Source organism: Polypterus senegalus, chromosome 1, assembly GCF_016835505.1.
Source record: "Polypterus senegalus isolate Bchr_013 chromosome 1, ASM1683550v1, whole genome shotgun sequence".
Classification (NCBI taxonomy): domain Eukaryota; kingdom Metazoa; phylum Chordata; class Cladistia; order Polypteriformes; family Polypteridae; genus Polypterus; species Polypterus senegalus.
In genome coordinates this window covers 174,272,213-174,290,038 of record NC_053154.1, presented here as the reverse complement: position 1 = coordinate 174,290,038, position 17,826 = coordinate 174,272,213, and the positions used below count along the sequence as shown (strand labels likewise).

Below are 17,826 nucleotides of genomic sequence, written 5' to 3'. Positions count from 1 at the left end.
TGTCAACAAAAAGCAGGCAGGCACCTGAGAAATAAACTGAAACATTACTCACTCGATTTTTCTGTCCTACGGTAAAGCTTTTGTTGACCAGCACATTCTGATTTCAGGTGTTTGAATTATATCTTGATATACAACAAGTGCAAAGAAAGGTGGCATATAAGTTGCTTTCTATTCCATACGCTTTACATGCCCGCATTGAGCTCGCTCTGTCATCGCAAATGCTGTCTGAACACCCGCCGTGCACTGGATGAATATGTGCAGGCGGCTTGCGGTGGTTGACTTTCAGTTTTAGAGTTAAAAGTTATAAGAGTTAAAAGGCTAACGGCAAGAATATTCATTCAAAAATGAAAACAAAAAATATTTTTTGTAAATTATTATTTTATTTCAGTTAGTCTTTCCAGCTACTTTAATAGTTTCATTTAGTTTTAGTTTTTCATTTCGGTTTTGTTAATTATTTTATGTCAGTTTACAAAAAAAAAATTTAATAGTAGTTTGAGTTTGATTTTAGTTTTCGTTAACTATAATAACCTTGGTAGAGACAAACAACCATGAGGATTCCCCCCACCACAGAGTTACATGAAGAACTTTCAAACAAGACGTGAATGCACTGAACAACCACATGGGATGACGCTGAAGCAATTGCCCCAGAACAAAACCGCTGTAGAACTGTTGCTGCCCGATATGCCACATAGCATGGAAGGATCTAAGTCTAAGTCTAAACACACAGGCTTATAAAGGTTCACTTAGGGGATTAGAAACAACGAGTCACTAAATCTTCCTAAATTCTTTGTATAATGCTCTGCTGTGAGTTGTCATGGTGGTTAGTAAGTGTAAAGAAGAGAAGCTGAGGTAAAACAATAAATGTTAATCCTGGTGAAGTGACATCTCTGTTGTCCAAATATCTAAATTTTGCAAATTCTTTTTTCTTTTTAAATGTACCATATGACTGGTCCAAAATTAAACTCTCGAGTTGCTTTATTAATCGAAATCAGCGCTTGGTGAAGAAAATTAGCCAAGGTGATGGCTACAGCTTCTCTATTAACTTTATAAAAAAGAAATAGTATGAAAGTGGCTATTTAAAAAAAAAATCCAAAAGACAAAGGCATCCTAACCAAAAATCAAACTCGGGTCATACAGAGACTACTCTGGTTCTCTTCTCCAAACTGTAAAATTAATAAATAAACTTTATCAGCCATACAAGCTAAACAAAATCTGATCTTCAAAAGGACTTAATTTTTAATCAAAAACAGACAGTGACCAGATATTAGTCAAAGAGAGCCTTATCCAAGTTTCCCAGTAGACAAAAGGTCCATGATAAAGATGATTCATGTTTTGTTCCTTCAATTTTTTTGGAATGTCCCAGGAACCAAAAGTAGAATTTTATGTCTCAGATTGATCTTTCTCTTTCTGTGAACACAATGCTGACCCAAGAAAGGCTCAGTGACATTATAAACACTGACTGCTTTGTGTTAATTTAATCTTTGCATCCTGTACTCAAAACGTTGCACATGGTAGTTTAGATCCCTCATTATTGATATTTGTTGTATATAATAGAAAATAAGAGTAAAAAAAATGCACAAAAAGCAAATAGTGTTTAATAAATGTTGGAAGCTTCAAAACATAATAAAGTATACCATCTAAGTGCTGTAAATATTAAAGGAGCTACAAGAAACAGGACACCTGATGCCACATTGAATACAGCTTTAAAATAATTAAATTAAATGATCTTGAATATGAACCCAGGGGATTAGCACTGCAGTAATTTCCTCTGTATGTAAATATGCAGCTTTTCCTGGAAAGGAATTTGGGGACACCTACCCTTAAAACAAACATAACTATAACATAAATAATATTTATGTTTGTATATATATATATATATATATATATATTTTATGTTTGTTTTAAGGGGAGGTATCCCCAAATACATACCTTTCCATATATAAATATATATATACAGTGCATCCAGAAAGTATTCACAGCACATCACTTTTTCCGCATTTCGTTATGTTACAGCCTTATTCCAAAATGGATTAAATTCAATTTTTTTCCTCAGAATTCTACACACAACACCTCATAATGACAACATGAAAAAAGTTTACTTGAGGTTTTTGTAAATTTATTTTAAATAAAAAACTGAGAAATCACATGTACATAAGTATTCACAGCCTTTGCTCAATACTTTGTCGATGCACCTTTGGCATCAATTACAGCCTCAAGTCTTTTTGAATATGATGCCACAAGCTTGGCACATCTATCCTTGGCCAGTTTCGCCCATTCCTCTTTGCAGCATCTCTCAAGCTCCATCAGGTTGGATGGGAAGCATCGGTGCACAGCCATTTTAAGATCTCTCCAGAGATGTTCAATCAGATTCAAGTCTGGGCTCTGGCTGGGCCACTCAAGGACATTCACAGTGTTGTCCTGAAGCCACTCTTTTGATATTTTGGCTGTGTGCTTAGGGTCGTTGTCCTGCTGAAAGATGAACCCCAGTCTGAGGTCAAGAGTGCTCTGGAGCAGGTTTTCATCCAGGATGTCTCTGTACAGTGCTGCAGTCATCTTTTCCTTTATCCTGACTAGTCTCCCAGTTCCTGCCGCTGCAAAACATCTCCACAGCATGATGCTGCCACCACCATGCTTCACTGTAGGGATGGTATTGGCCTGATGATGAGCGGTGCCTGGTTTCCTCCAAACGTGACGCCTGGCATTCACACCAAAGACTTCAATCTTTGTCTAATCAGACCAGAGAACTTTGTTTCTCCTGGTCTGAGAGTCCTTCAGGTGCCTTTTGGCAAACTCCAGGCAGGCTGCCATGTGCCTTTTACTAAGGAGTGGCTACCATCTGGCCACTCTACCAGACAGGCCTGATTGGTAGATTGCTGCAGAGATGGTTGTCCTTCTGGAAGGTTCTCCTCTCTACACAGAGGACCTCTGGAGCTCTGACAGAGTGACCATCGGGTTCTTGGTCACCTCCCTGACTAAGGCCCTTCTCCCCCGATTGCTCAGTTTAGATGGTCGGCCAGCACTAGGAAGAGTCCTGGTGGTTTCGAACTTCTTCCACTTACGGATGATGGAGGCCACTGTGCTCATTGGGACGGGGAGACGTGTGAAGGAGGCCCGGTATCGGTCGATTCCGGCTACCAAGTAGCCATACCTTCAACAGTAGACGTGGTGGTGAAGTCCGAAAGTGTGGCAGGGGTGAAAGGAACAAGAGGGGAGGTAAGACGCCGGCTGTTGTGTGCCAGGGGTCTAGGTGCCCTACTCCCTGAGCCAGGGTCAGTCTCATGCTGCTCTACAGGGACACAGACGGTGCAGAACGCCTATATAGCGCCTCTGACAGGACAGGACAGCCACCATGGTTTCTATGGGGGTCACGGGAACCAAGCTGGGAAGCTCAATCCTATAGGGGCCCGTGGCCACCGCCAGGGGGCCGGTTCTGGATGCTGAAGCCCTGGAAGCCAGCACTCCTGCCACACCAGGAAGTGCTGGCGGAAGGTATTCCAGGGTCACCCGGAGTGCTTCCGGTTGCTCAGCCAGCACTTCCGCCACAGCAGGAAGGCTTGGGAGAGTGGAGAGAAGGCAGCCCGAAGAGGAGCATTGGAAGGCTCCGCAAGAGAGGTGTTTGGTGCTGGAAGCACTTTGTACTGTGCGGGGCTTGGGACTTTTACTTGTAAATAGTGTAAATAAATCGTGTGTGGTGGACTTAAGACGGTGTCTGTCTGTCTGTGGTCGGGCTAGTGTTCACACAGTCAACAACATGCTGCCTGATTGAGCTAGTGGTGCATGAAGTGTCGACAGGTAAAGCAAGTTCAGCTGCAATCTCTGCCCTTTTTCTTTTTTCCACTGTTTTGGTGGTATGTAAAACACCAGTGCTCCTTATTACTCATTGCTCCATTATATGCATTGTATTTACAGGTTGGCACTCATTGTTTGCGAGTTCTCATATACAGAGCCTGTCCCAGTGATTTAAGGTAAATCATTGGGGTGAGTTTTTGACTATTTAGAGTGAGTCACTCTAAATGTCAGATTAAGCGTCTGACAGTCACTAAAGCACACCGTGACTGCCCCCAAGTTGCTACGATTCTATAAATTAAGTCTACAACTGGTAAAGACACACAACGTGACATGGCATAAAGACTGTGGACTTACAATGCCTCAGAGTATTTGGCACTTCCCACAAAATATTCAGGCAATTCTTAACTAAACACAAAACTAAATATAAACAAGGTACATTTTCTTTATAACACAGAAGACTGCTTTAGTACAGAAGTTACAGGTCTTAAGTCAGGTCAAGGAAAAGTTGTTCTCCTTTCTCTACAGGCCTGCACATATGCTCAAAACCAATTTTGATCAACAGTGATTTGTGCATCTAAATGTAGTATACTGTTGTTGAACAGGTAGAGGGAAAAAAAAAGATTTGACAGAAATTCAAAAAGTCATCTGCCCCTCTGCCACATTCATTCCAAGGCACTAAACTGAATATTGAAACAACTCTGCCGCTCTTCCAGCATTTGGCCAATTTTCATCTGGTAACCACAAGCTTTGTTCACATTGAGCAGACATGTTTGCAGACAAAAGGGGTGCCTACAAGGACATTCAACATAAGCTGGTAACCACAAGCTAAGCTCTTGCTTACTCTGATGGGACACAACCCATTCATGCACCCTATAAAGCAGGCATGGATCTGTACCTGGAAGGAGAGTCTCGATCCTTTAAGTGGGCAAAGGAGCAGAAGATTCCTTACCTGGATGGGAAGCCCCACGTGGACAGACAGGTGTCCTAACCAGACATATTCGTATTACCTTCCCTGACTGGGACAAAAGGGAAGGACAGTGAAAGACTGTCTCTGTGGAATGTTTATTCCTCATGGATGGTAGATGGCAGTGGGCCTGGATATTGGTGCCCATTTGGAAACCTCAAGAGGGCCAAAAAAGGATGCTGTAGGGAGATGACGTATGACCCCTCTGTGGCGCCCCCTAGCCTTCACACTACACGGTGTCAGAATTCACTTTTAAATGCTTAGTATTGCAAAACTGCTTGATCTGCATTAAAACAAAATCAGGACTCTAAGTAACCAGCTACATACTTTCACCTGTTTGTTACTATCAATCTCATGATTACCTGTACCATCAACTCTGGGGCTATGACTATAAGCAAAAGTAATGTGAAATTACTGTAGAATGAGAAGCACTATATATAAAATGGCACGTACAATGAAGAAACTGTAGAAAACTTCTATATAAACTTAAGTTAGTCACTTTTCTTTTACATAACTTATCATTTCAGATATATAGTCATCATTCCAATTCTAAAAGCCTTGTGCTTTATCAATTTTTTTTTTTTTTAAATGAGCATGCTTTAATTATTTTTCTTTGGCATAACAGCCAGGAACCTCCATCTACAGAGAAAACCTAAGGAAAAAATCAAGTGAAAGTCTTATTAAAATTCAATATTGGCTTTGGTTTTAACAGTTTTGCATTTAGTAACTTAGTTCTGTGTATTACTTTTCAGGAACCATCAAGGTGGAGGGTATGAAGAAGCAAATAAATTAGCCATATTCGCTTCTTTCTTACTTTGTGAGGAAAATGTAGGTTTTGAAATGACTATGGTGAAACACATACCTTTAAAACAGCACACATTAAGAAAGGCAAATAACAATATGTTTGGGTAGGGGGTACAGCCAGAAAGGAATCATAATGCATAAGACTATAGTGGTTATAATGTAGACCACATAAAATTCTAAGAACGCTAAGCATGGTAATAAGCATGGACATTCTAGTCGTACTAAATAACCTTGTATTTGCAAAGGAGCTGTTGCCAGAGTAGTATTAATGCTTCTATTGTGCATTGGTTGAAATGATGGCGACAGGAAGTCCACACTCTAAAAAATTGAGAAATCTGAGATTTACAAGCGCAAGGTCCAGTGTAACACTACAAAGGTTGCCAGAAACTGACCTAGAGACAGATCAGCTTAATGAAACTGTAGAGAGAGATTGTCTAAATAGTGTTTTAGCACTAAAAGGGCGGGGATATACTTAACACTATGCAACGCGTGTGCTTGAGGACGGAGGATGCTACAAGGTGGCACTGCGAGACATCATCACTGTGAGAAAACAATGCCCAGGTTTGCTGTGTTGTGAGTTGAGGGACAAAGATGATAAAAATTAAAATTCTTTCCATTATTGATACTGTTGCAAAGGTGCAAAAAAAAAAAGATGGCAACAGCAATGCAGGTGGTATGTGGGACCTTTAAATGTATGGCATCAATATAATGGGGAATATGCAACACTTGTATTACCTATATGAGATATGGATGAAGTCAAGCACATTCGCATGTCAGCATTTAAGTCTGATGATTTGCTTCATTGTATCAAACCATTCATCAAACATCAAAGCATGCAGCTTGCTGTCACTTGTTGATAGTAAACAACAATGCTGATGTCAAGTACCAAAACTTGAACTCACACATCACAAGTATAAAATGACCTTAAAGGTTTCTGAAAGCCTTAAAGCAAATAAACAAACTTATAACAGAGTAAGAAAATTGAAGAAAGGGGAACTATCTAAAGCACAATGAGCGTATGAAACACTCAATGGTAGACTAAACATCTTTACCGAGTTCTACGAGGACAGAAAAGGGTACAGCAAGAAGAATATATCTACCATGAAAAAGGTTAATGAGTTTTCAAAAAGTACACAGAGCTGGATTGATGATATGAGTTGCAATATCCACAACAAATTGATAAGCGCATGTTACATGGATTAATTCAGAAGATGGTGTTAAATCTGAAGACAGTGTTTCTAGAGTTAACTGTAGTAAATCACACTGTTTGTCTGCTTCATCTGCAAAGAGACACATCACCGCACTCAAGAAGGTGGAAGCTGGCATGCAATATTTATGGCATAAGCAGAAGCAACAAAATAAAGGCAAGTTTTAGAACATGTAGAAGCACAGAGAAATAGATAAGGTACAGCTGAAACCTAAAAAAAGAAATCAGAAAACTCCAATTGAAGGAGAAAAAGGAATAGATAACTAAAGAAACTGCAGAATCATAAGCAAAATAAAACATACATGAGAAACACACAAACTGCCTGTACTTGCACACAAGCCACAGCTGAAGAAAGCAGTGTGTGAAGATAATGAAAATGTAGAGTCAAGGCAATCGCCACCACTAAGTAGTAAATACATTTCCAGATTCCCACAAAGACTATAAAACTTTCATGAGAGAAATAATCGGGAAGGGTTATGCTGTCAAAAGTACCCAAAGAAACACAGAATCGCTACGATGACAGGGTGTGATACATACCCCATCATGGTGTGTATTATCTAAAGAAAAATCAGATTCAAGTGTTTTTTTAATTGTATAGCAACCTATCAAGGGACTTCTCTTAATAAACAATTACTGAACTGTCCTGATATGGAACAGCCACTGGCATTAAAGGCAGAAAATAAATCAATGTCCTACAGAGTAAAAATCCCAGATAAAGACACCAATCTTCTTTGCTTTTTGTTGTGGCTGGAAGATAATCCAAATAAAGATTTGGAAGAATTTAAGGTGACGGTACATCTTTTTGGTGCTACTTCTTCACCCAGTTGTGCTTCTTGTGCCTTGCATGCAACTGATGATGCAAGGGAAGAGGTTTCAGAACTGGTTAACACTGTACTTCACAATTTCTATGTAGATCATGTAGTTGATGATCTATCCAGGTCTACATGATAATATCAAATACCGCAAGGACAATCACACAGTTTGTAATGGGTCATAACTTATCAGTTCCATTAAAATTCTTAAATACAAATTTAAGGGAATATTACTTCTCACCAGTGCATGATAGTTGCTCCAGAATTAATTATTTCTTCATCGATAATAATGTATTACTCACTGTCAAATCTTGCAAGTATGGTGCTTATTATTATCTGTGATAATGGAGGTTCAATCACTTTGCCCCACATACTCATTTCATAGCTGGTGTCTTAACCTCTTGTCATTAACAATGTGAACTCATCTCCAAACAAATTTGATTATTTTTTAGAGACTAACACATCCTCAGTGGTTTCCTCAGGAGTACTTTTGGAAACTTGAAAGACATTTTTAAGAAGACAGATGATTTCCATATCTTTCCCATAAAAATAAATTGGAGACCAAGAAGGCAGCAGTATTAATCAACAAGATAGATCAACAATACATAAAGTTTCCAAATGAAGCACTTTACAGGAAATGACAGGCTCTACAATCAGAATTTAACCTCTTCACAACAAAAGAAACTTAACAACCCATCTATAAATTGCAGCAACATTATTATGAAAATGAGGAGAAGGGTAATAAGATCTTAGCTAAACAAATTCACAAGCAGGCAGTAACATAAATTACCAATGCAACTGGACATAAAATCACTGCCCATAAAAATATAACTCACAGAGTACTACAAGTTCCTTATATTCTGCTCAGTTTAAAGAAAACGAGACACAAGTTAAGGAATTTTTTTATACAAAGTGCAGAGGAACTAGACAAACCGCCAGCACTCTCCTAACTAAGTTAGCTACACTATTATTACCAATAATTATAGAAGCTAGAAACAACAAAATTATTCCTCAAACTTTTGCCAGGGATTAATTACTATATTTTTAAAGGAAAATAATGACTTGTGTATATCATAGAGAGCAATTTCACTTTTGAATAATGATAAGATACTCTCCAAAGTTTTAGCTAGAAGGATTGAGACAGTGCTTCTTTCTGTAATATCACAAGACCAAAGTGAATGCACCGAACTAATACCATTTTGGACAAATAAAAAAAAAAGATCCCTGAACACTTATCAAACAGCCTTAATGTCACAATCATAATCAAACAAATTAAGAGCTGTGTTTGGTGTACACTAAGACGGACCTGGGGCCTCATGTATAAACGGTGCGTATGCACAGAAACGTTGCGTAAGAACTTTTCCACGTTCAAATCGCGATGTATAAAACCTACACTTGGCGTAAAGCCACGCACTTTTCCACGGTACCTCATACCTTGTCGTACGCAAGTTCTCTTCTTGGTTTTGCAGACTGGCGGCACCCAGCGTCAAAGCAGTGCTACTGTTCCTGTGTGGTTACACCTTATTTTCTGACGCGGCTTTATAAATACACCGAAACTAACCGCATATTGTTTATTAGTGTAATGCATTTGATTGTAATTAACTTGTAACAATATAATGGTTCAGGGAACAGCCATAGTATTCCAAATACCATAACTGCTTTAGCGTTGTTACTCTCACTTCTTCTTCTTCTTCTTTCAGCTCCTCCTGTTAGGAGTTGCCACAGCGGATCATCTTTTTCCATATTTCTCTCACTGCAACACTTGGAGTATTTATATCACTGTATCTGAGTGTGAATCACAGCAGCAGCTGATCGGAAAGGGAATTATCGGTATACAGCTTCAAGGGCACGCTGTCTCAGCCACTGCAAAATGTTTTAAAGCCTTTCCTGTACGGACCTCTCGGTTCAGAAACAGTTTCATCCCAAGAACTTTAAATGCACTCAATCAATTGCTCCTTGTAGAACGGTTTGTACTTATAAGTACAAAAACCCCACTGTAAACTTACACTATAGTTATAATATCGCACAACCTGAGCCACTTTATAAAGCGTGTATTTACATATGATGACGATATCACTTTTAAGGTGAAATGCAGCAAAATATGTTTATTAAATTATACAGATAAAACTTTAAACTTCATTTAAATAAACTATATTATTCACTGGGAGTGTCGAAGGATAGAATAATTAAACATGTACTACGAAGATATTTCAATGTTCTTTAAACGTTTTGAAGAATTGGTGCTAAGCTTACAGATGGCAGGCGTCTATTACAGAGCTGATTGTGTGGCGATCGGTTACTTGGGGAAAGAAAAGCACTGACTGCAGTGACGGCTACGCCAATATATATTGAATATAAAACAGAAAAAGAAAATAACAACACAGCTAAAAATGCAGCGACAAATTTCGGCAAAAGTTAAATGCTTGTGTCATGAGCACGAGGCGGCTATGCAGTGTCTGCAACGGACGTGGCCATCCACCGTGCATAAGCTACCTTACTGATGGCGGGCGAAGGAGCCACCGATTCTTCCTCTGCCCAGTGCCACCACAAGCCTAGAGCCGCCCCTGAGTACTGCTGCAATAAATTATTTCATCGAAGTGAAACACATGTTTAATAACGTGCTTTAACTTCTATCATCATGAAAATGACATCACGTATACATCTCAGTATTTTAGTTATTCAGAGAGCTGTAATATCACGAATGTAATGGATTCTGTGTCCAGTTGGAGGAAGAGAGCGGTTTAAAAAGCAAGTAGTGATTCACACACATAGAGCACATAGAAGATCAAATACAAAACAAAGCATTTAACGTGCTACTTTAATTACGATGTGATTTGAGAAACTGGTTAATTAAACGATTTTAAGATGAAGTTTATGATGTTCTACTTTAATGACAAAATAAACTATGTGATTAAAGTTGAAATGTCGAGATTGAAGTTGACATTTCGTGCTTTTTCCCCACTGTGTGCCTTTTTCTCTGTACCCTAATAAGCTTTCATATGACACTCAGACAGTGGGCTTACAACTCGGCTTTTCACGGCGACTTTGATATGTGACTTCTTTTTATTTCCGGCACTGTGCGATTTTGTGAATGTGAGCTTTCAAGTTTCTCCAACACGCTATGTCACTCGATCAACTTCCTTTTGTTGATTATACCACGGTTTATTTGAACAAATAGTATGTTTTTCCTTTGCCTCCACTTGGTATTCGCTGAAATTCTTATATTTTCCCCCGTGCTTTTCCCATTGTCATTTCACAGAAGGCTGCGCTTAAAGGCGATTTATATCGATTTGCATATTCAAAGAGGCGTAATTCTGGGAGGAGTTGGGCGTAACATAAAGCGTGCACGGCGTTAGTTTTCACGCTGATCGGGATTTATGTAGCGGAAGAACGTGGAAGTTGGAGTACGCACAGATTCCTGCATCTGGATTTTTCTGTGCGTAAGCACATTTCGGCTTTTGTGCTTACGCCATGCTATAGTGTGAGTTCTACGCACGCCGTTATAAATGAGGCCCCTGAACTGGAGAAGGATAAATTGATTATAATAGCCCATACCACACTACTAGCATGCAGACTTATCTTGCTTATCTAGAAGAATCCCAAACCACCTTTAAGTTAGTGGGTAACTGATGTTCTACACTATTAGAAAATGGAAAAAAATAAAAACTTTTTTTTTTTTTTTTAAATAGTTCAAGATTTGGGGGGAAAGTGACATTTTCCCATTTTCCCCCCCTGCTCTTGGCTCTCCTCCCTCTCTCTCAGGTGGAGGTTGAATTTTGTTTTGTTAGGGCTTGTCTTTTTTTTTGTTCCTGCATTCTTTTTTAACTTTGATTTTTTTTCCTTTTTCTAGTTTGACTATGAGGCCATTTCTTGTGTGCAATGTTATTCTCGTCAAATGAAATAAGTTAAAATAAGAAATGAAAAGAAAAAGTACAAACTGACATTAAAACCAAACCGAATTTTTTCAAAACCAGCTAAACATCCTTCATTTCTCCAGAAAAGTTCACACTTTACTCATTTTACTTTGCAGCAATGGACAAAACCGTAAATAAACTGTCTGCTACAAGAAACAGCAGACAACTGAATAGAGAAATTCTTAAATACTGCTTGTGTTTTTATGAGTGAATCTGTATCTGGAGTTTATGAATAATTTGTGGCTCTTATTAAGTGTAGTGATTGTCTCTGCTCCCTGCATAAACAATTAGGGGTCAGAGATATTCAAGTCAGATCTTTTAAGCTAATGTTAGTGGTAGATATACCCAAGCACTTTTCTAATTTGAATAGGTAAATGATGATTCTGCTTTACCCCCATAAAAAAAAAGTTAATGGAATGAAATTAATGCTCTGCTAGATTTCTGTATTCAGACAATAGAGGCCCACAGATTGTAAATATGCAGCCAGAAAGAAGACAGAAATGCATTACGGGCATATAGTTTTCTGATCATATGTACATACAGTATGTCAAATGTAGGTCACAGTGTATGTGATAAAACATAGAAACTGTAGGAAATATACCTAGACATTTAAGACTTAACAGAACATCACAGACAGGATTTTTTTTGTTTGTGTGTGTATTATTAGCGTTCCTCTTTATTTTTTGTGGGAACAGTTTTCTTTGAATTTAACTTAAACTTTTAAAATGGGGACACTTAGACTGTGGAGTTTCTTTGTACACCACTCATACTAATGCTGGAAAGCCCTTTTTGGTAGCTACATTTTGAACTATAAGGAAATTCTCAACAAGCACAGCTACAAGTTTAATAAAGTTTGCTAAAATTAATTTTCAGATACAGTCATAAAAGCTGTTTTTCCTCTATAATTACACTGTGATCTAAAAATCTAAACACAGAAGTCTTTATTTGAACTGTATAGTTAAACAGACTATGAATAATAAAAAAAAGTAATCCTACCTGTAAGGTTGACTCGAGGAACTGTGTACATTTCCTTCTCAGGATTAAACATTGTTGGAGCAACTGGTGGTAAAGCCTCACTTTTCTCTACTTCTGATACAACTGGACAACGTTGCAAGAAGTGTGTATCAACTAGGCAGGTAAAGGTATTGACCACTTCACTGTACTCCATGGTCTTACCTTATTAAAAAAAAAATGTTGAAAAAAATGAAAAGAAAAGGAAATGTTCATCTGTATCAACTGCAGGAAGAGTGATATTTAGTTTCATTATTTTAAATCAGCAGCTTCACTCAATATTTGTACTTTGTGAATGTAATTTTTACAATGTACTTTATCTAATCTTAAACTTTTTTAATCCTATATACTGCAATTCGTTATTTTCTTATGTTTTTGAAGGAAGCTCTTGATAAATGCTGCTCCATACACTAGAACAGTGATTCTTATTTATATGAAAAGGTCTTACAGAAGTTTTATGTTAAACCTGAAAATGCATTATTTCTAAGGTAAATATATATATATATATATATATATATAAAATCACACCTCAATCAGCTAAATCAAATGTAGCTAGTCTGACATCTCCAAAATGATCAGCTTGGATTGTTAGGTGAAATACACATACATACCCTCTGTGGAATCGGTCAGTCTGTCAGCCACTTTGCGCACTGTACTGCTCATTGTCATTTTACCATGCTGAAGTAGCTCTTCCACAATTAGCTCTCCTGTGTCGCCATAGAGTGTTTTTGCAGTATAAATATACCGAGGGAAGCGCAGAAGTCGGAGAACGCGGATAAAATCCACAGCATATTCCACTTGCCCACGACGGTTTACCTCATAGGAACAAATATTGTGCTGGATTAGCACACAAAGGGCTTTTTTAACCTGGTGGTGGGATAGAGCGAGATAGTAAGAATGGTGTTACTATGGAGAAGGTTTGCTCCTAGTTCTCCAAAACATCCGAAATAACTGTCCCTTTACCAGATCAAGGGCGGTCCCCGTTTCATGGCCAATCATACGTAATGCTTGAGCTCCTGTTTGGATGAGATGAGAGCCCACTTTCGCCACCACTTCTCCAAAATGTTCTCTCAGCAGCAGGGAGCAAAGCTTCCCCTCTTCTAACGTCATTATGTTTCACCGATTTTACTGCGTATCAGCATTGAACCTGAAGGATAACATAGTGAAATAGCGGTCAAATAAACAGCGGATTCCGATAAGTATTTTAAGAAATCCTAAAACTCTTTTTAAGTCTTTTCCATAATACAGAACAAACCCACTGGAGATAAAAGCAAGCCTCTCTGTGCGCCAGCCATTATCACCACACTACATTGCCACATTATCTTATCAGATCTAATACATTAATGATTAGCTGTGCCATTTTGGGCTAATACGGAACATACAAAAGCATGACAAACAAATATAAAAACATTGAAACGGCAAAGACTGAATGAGGAGACATTTTTAATTTACAAACACGCTGTTCGCACTTTCAAGTACAGCATTTTGATAACTATCGTTTTAACCTTAAGAATTATAGCACATCTAATAATTAACGTATCCGATGTTACCAGTACATGTGATTCTGTTCTGACACTTTACCATAAAGTCATATTTCTTCTACTGTCAGACACACACCAAGTTTCTCACATTGGTATCTCTTAAAGCTACCATGCACAAAAACCTCCTATCCGCTGGAAAATATTAAAAGACTTGTTTAACTGGTTGAATACTGCCACCTTACGGGTCGGATGACTTGGTGTTTTCAAACTTTTAAGCTATGAAGTTACTAGTGGGCGTTGTACCGTGTTAGCCATTATGGATGTAATGAAAAGTGAAGCAAAATGACAAATTTATTGGCTAAAAACATTTCAAAATGCAAGCTTTTGAGGCAATTCAGACCCCTTTTCAGGGAAGAAGAAGGGGTCTGAGTTGTCTCGAAAGCTTGCATTTTGCAAGCTATGAAGTTTAACTCCTGCCTACTCAAGTCAAGTTTACTGTCTTGGGTATATAGTACAATTCTTACTAAGAATAGCTGACATACATACATACATACATACATACATACATACATACATACATACATACATAGAATTTTTAAAATAGTACACATTATATTAATTTACTACTTACTTTAACCTTACTAGTTTCTAGCAGAAGGCAATATGTGATGCAGTGCGTAATAACAGATACATTTTCAGTAAAGTGGATCATTTAAAATATGCAACGGTATACTGGAAAAAAAACTATGCTATTTAGATAAGTGCGTGCTTGTACGTAAGGTGGCCTGTCCCAGGTGTAGTGTAAAACTTTGAGCATCAAGAGAAGCAGACTCTTATCAGTGTATTTGCAGAGTTTTCAAACGAATTACCGCGATATCAAGACGGAATACTGTAAACAAATCTTTAAAGGGACAGCAGGATATTTCGTTTTACACAAGATACATTTAAAAGAACACCGTCTTATTGTTGACATTTGAGCGCCGAAAGCTCATAAGTGAAGAATTTACCTTGTGTCACTTCAACACCGTCATTTTTTTTAAATTTATTTTTAATGGCACTATAGTTGAAACGTAGTAGGCTCCAGGACTTGTCATTAAATAAATAAGAGCATACCGCAAATGTTAAAGGGAAACTTTTTAACTCTTGAAATGATCAACTTTTTTCTTCATTCGCGGGAAGTAGGCTAATACCAGCAATCTATATACTGTAAATCGCAACATTTGAAAAATTTTCGACATAGAGAAAAGAAATACATTTGTGTTTGTTTTCATGTCTTCTTTTTTTAACTGAATTTTTTTTTCGCTTTTCTGTCTTGTAATCTTGTGTGATATGCTGTATTGTATTTCTTTGGTCCCGGACGCCGCATTGGCAGCAGTTACTTTTTGGGAGGTTTCGTTTATACGATAATTAACCAATTTATATCATTATTATTAGTATCAAGATAAACATCTGACCTATGGATTATTTCTATTAATCTTAAATTAATTTTTAAACCCAAGATGTGCTGCTGGGTCGGCCTGTATCCACTGCCTTTTGGACGAGCTGGGAACTTAGTTGTCACTGAGTGAGCAGCGAGGATCGGAAGAATCTCATGGCGAACTACGTCTATAACATCTGAGAATGTAAGAGACTGTAAGAACGTTATGTTCCCGTAATCAGCTTTTAGCAGTGTGATTACTGCAGATTATGATGAAGTAAGTGGACAAAGAAAAAGTAAACAGTACAGTTAGATAGCTGTTCGAAAAGAAAGATCTTTTAATTCTTTTACTGAAATACTCTTCACAAAAAGAAGCCAAAATAACAACAGAATTCTATTATATTATAGCAGTTCTGCATGGGCTAACCTAGGCTGTAGCCCAAGTTATTTCTGCACACTGCAAGAACCCCTAAATTAATCAAGATTCATGAAAAAAATATTTTTTCAGACAGGACAGCTGCTTCGAGCTCCTGTCATTGTTGGCGAGTCAAATTATCTCCAAAGTTAATGTTTCATTTATGAGGGAAGAGAGAACGGGGCTTGGGATCCTTGTCCTTCCATGGTTTCAGCAAATTGACATGATAAATCTGTTCACTGGGACGACGATTTGGTTGTTTCACCAAATAAACGACCAGACCCTTCCTCTCAGCTTCATATGGGCCCTACCAATGAGCCAATAATTTGGAGTGTGAAGTAGGAACTAAATCTATGACCTGATCTCCTGGGCGGAACTCCCGAAGAGACATGTCATGGTTATAACACCGGACCTGGGCTGCTTGCGCCTTTTCCTTGTGCGTTTTTAGTATGGGTTTAATCTTTCCAAACCTATCGCGTAACTGCGCGATATATTCCAAAATATTTGAATATTTGTTGAAGGGAGTGCCTCTTCCTCCCAGCCTTCTTTTAAAATATCTAATATGCCCCGGGGTTGTTGTCCATATAATAATTCAAAAGGCGAGAACCCCGTGGAGGCTTGTGAGACTTCCTGATAATGCAAAAAGGATGGGGTTTGGAGCTGATCCCAGTTCCTTCCATCCTCATTGACTACCTTGCATAATATCTGTTTGAGAGTTTGATTGAACCTCTCCACTAGACCATCAGTTTGAAGATGATATACCAAGGATTTCAAATGCTTTATTTGTAGTAGCTTGGCAGTCTCCCTAAACGTCTGCGAGGCAAAAGGCGTCCCTTGATCCATCAGGATTTCTTTAGGGATGCCACTTTGCGCGAAGACCCCTACCAATTCCAGTGCGATAGCTTTTGAAGTAGCTGAACGCAGAGGAACAGCTTCAGGAAATCCGGTAGCATATTCTACAAGGACAATTATATACCATGCATCCAGAAAGTATTCACAGCGAATCACTTTTTCTACATTTTGCAATGTTACAGCCTTATTCCAAAATGGATTAAATTCATTTTTTTCCTCAGAATTCTACACACAACACCCCATAATGACAACAAATAAAAAAAATTGAGAAAACACATGTACATAAGTATTCACAGCCTTTGCCATGAAGCTCAAAATTGAGCTCAGGTGCATCCTGTTTCCCCTGATCATCCTAGAGATGTTTCTGCAACTTAATTGGAGTCCACCTGTGGTAAATTCAGTTGACTGGACATGATTTGAAAAGGCACACACCTGTCTATATAAGCTCCCACAGTTGACAGTTCATGTCACAGCACAAAACAAGCATAAAGTCAAAGGAATTGTCTTGAGACACAAATCTGGGGAAGGTTACAGAAAAATGTCTGCTTCTTTGAAGGTCCCAATGAGCTCAGTGGCCTCCATCATCCGTAAGTGGAAGAAGTTCGAAACCACCAGGACTCTTCCTAGAGCTGGCCGACCATCTAAACTGAGTGATCGGGGGAGAAGGGCCTTAGTCAGGGAGGTGACCAAGAACCTGATGGTCACTCTGTCAGAGCTCCAGAGGTCCTCTGTGGAGAGACGAGAGCCTTCCAGAAGGACAACCATCTCTGCAGCAATCCACCAATCAGGCCTGTATGGTAGGGTGGCCAGACGGAAGCCACTACTTAGTAAAAGGCACATGGCAGCCCGCCTGGAGTTTGCCAAAAGGCACCTGAAAGACTCTCAGACCATGAGAAACAAAATTCTCTGGTCTGATGAGACAAAGATTGAACTCTTTGGTGTGAATGCCGGGTCTCACGTTTGGAGGAAACCAGGCACCGCTCATCACCAGGCCAATACCATCCCTACAGTGAAACATGGTGGTGGCAGCTTCATGCTGTGTGGTAGTTTTTCAGTGACAGGAACTGGGAGACTAGTCAGGATAAAGGGAAAGATGACTGGAGCAATGTACAGAGACATCCTGGATGAAAACCTGCTCCAGAGCGCTCTTGACCTCAGAC

General features: G+C 38.7%; 1 protein-coding gene across 3 annotated transcripts in view; it reads right to left on the bottom strand.

Annotated features, from left to right (window-relative positions):
* The window catches only part of polr3c (polymerase (RNA) III (DNA directed) polypeptide C), a 74,363-nt gene extending 60,194 nt beyond the window's left edge, over positions 1–14,169 (bottom strand). The window contains exons 1-4 of one of the 3 annotated variants that reach the window (XM_039763274.1): positions 14,083–14,169; positions 13,465–13,648; positions 13,113–13,368; positions 12,487–12,666 (exon numbers count right to left, since the gene is read on the bottom strand). In XM_039763274.1, coding sequence (XP_039619208.1) covers positions 12,487–12,666; positions 13,113–13,368; positions 13,465–13,611 — 583 coding nt within the window. In that variant the 5' untranslated portion in view covers positions 13,612–13,648; positions 14,083–14,169. Of the gene's footprint in view, positions 1–12,486; positions 12,667–13,112; positions 13,369–13,464; positions 13,649–14,051 lie in introns of all 3 variants that reach the window. The other 2 variants (XM_039763284.1, XM_039763293.1) reach the window with 2 other exon arrangements.
* Positions 14,170–17,826: the final 3,657 nt, after the last annotated feature.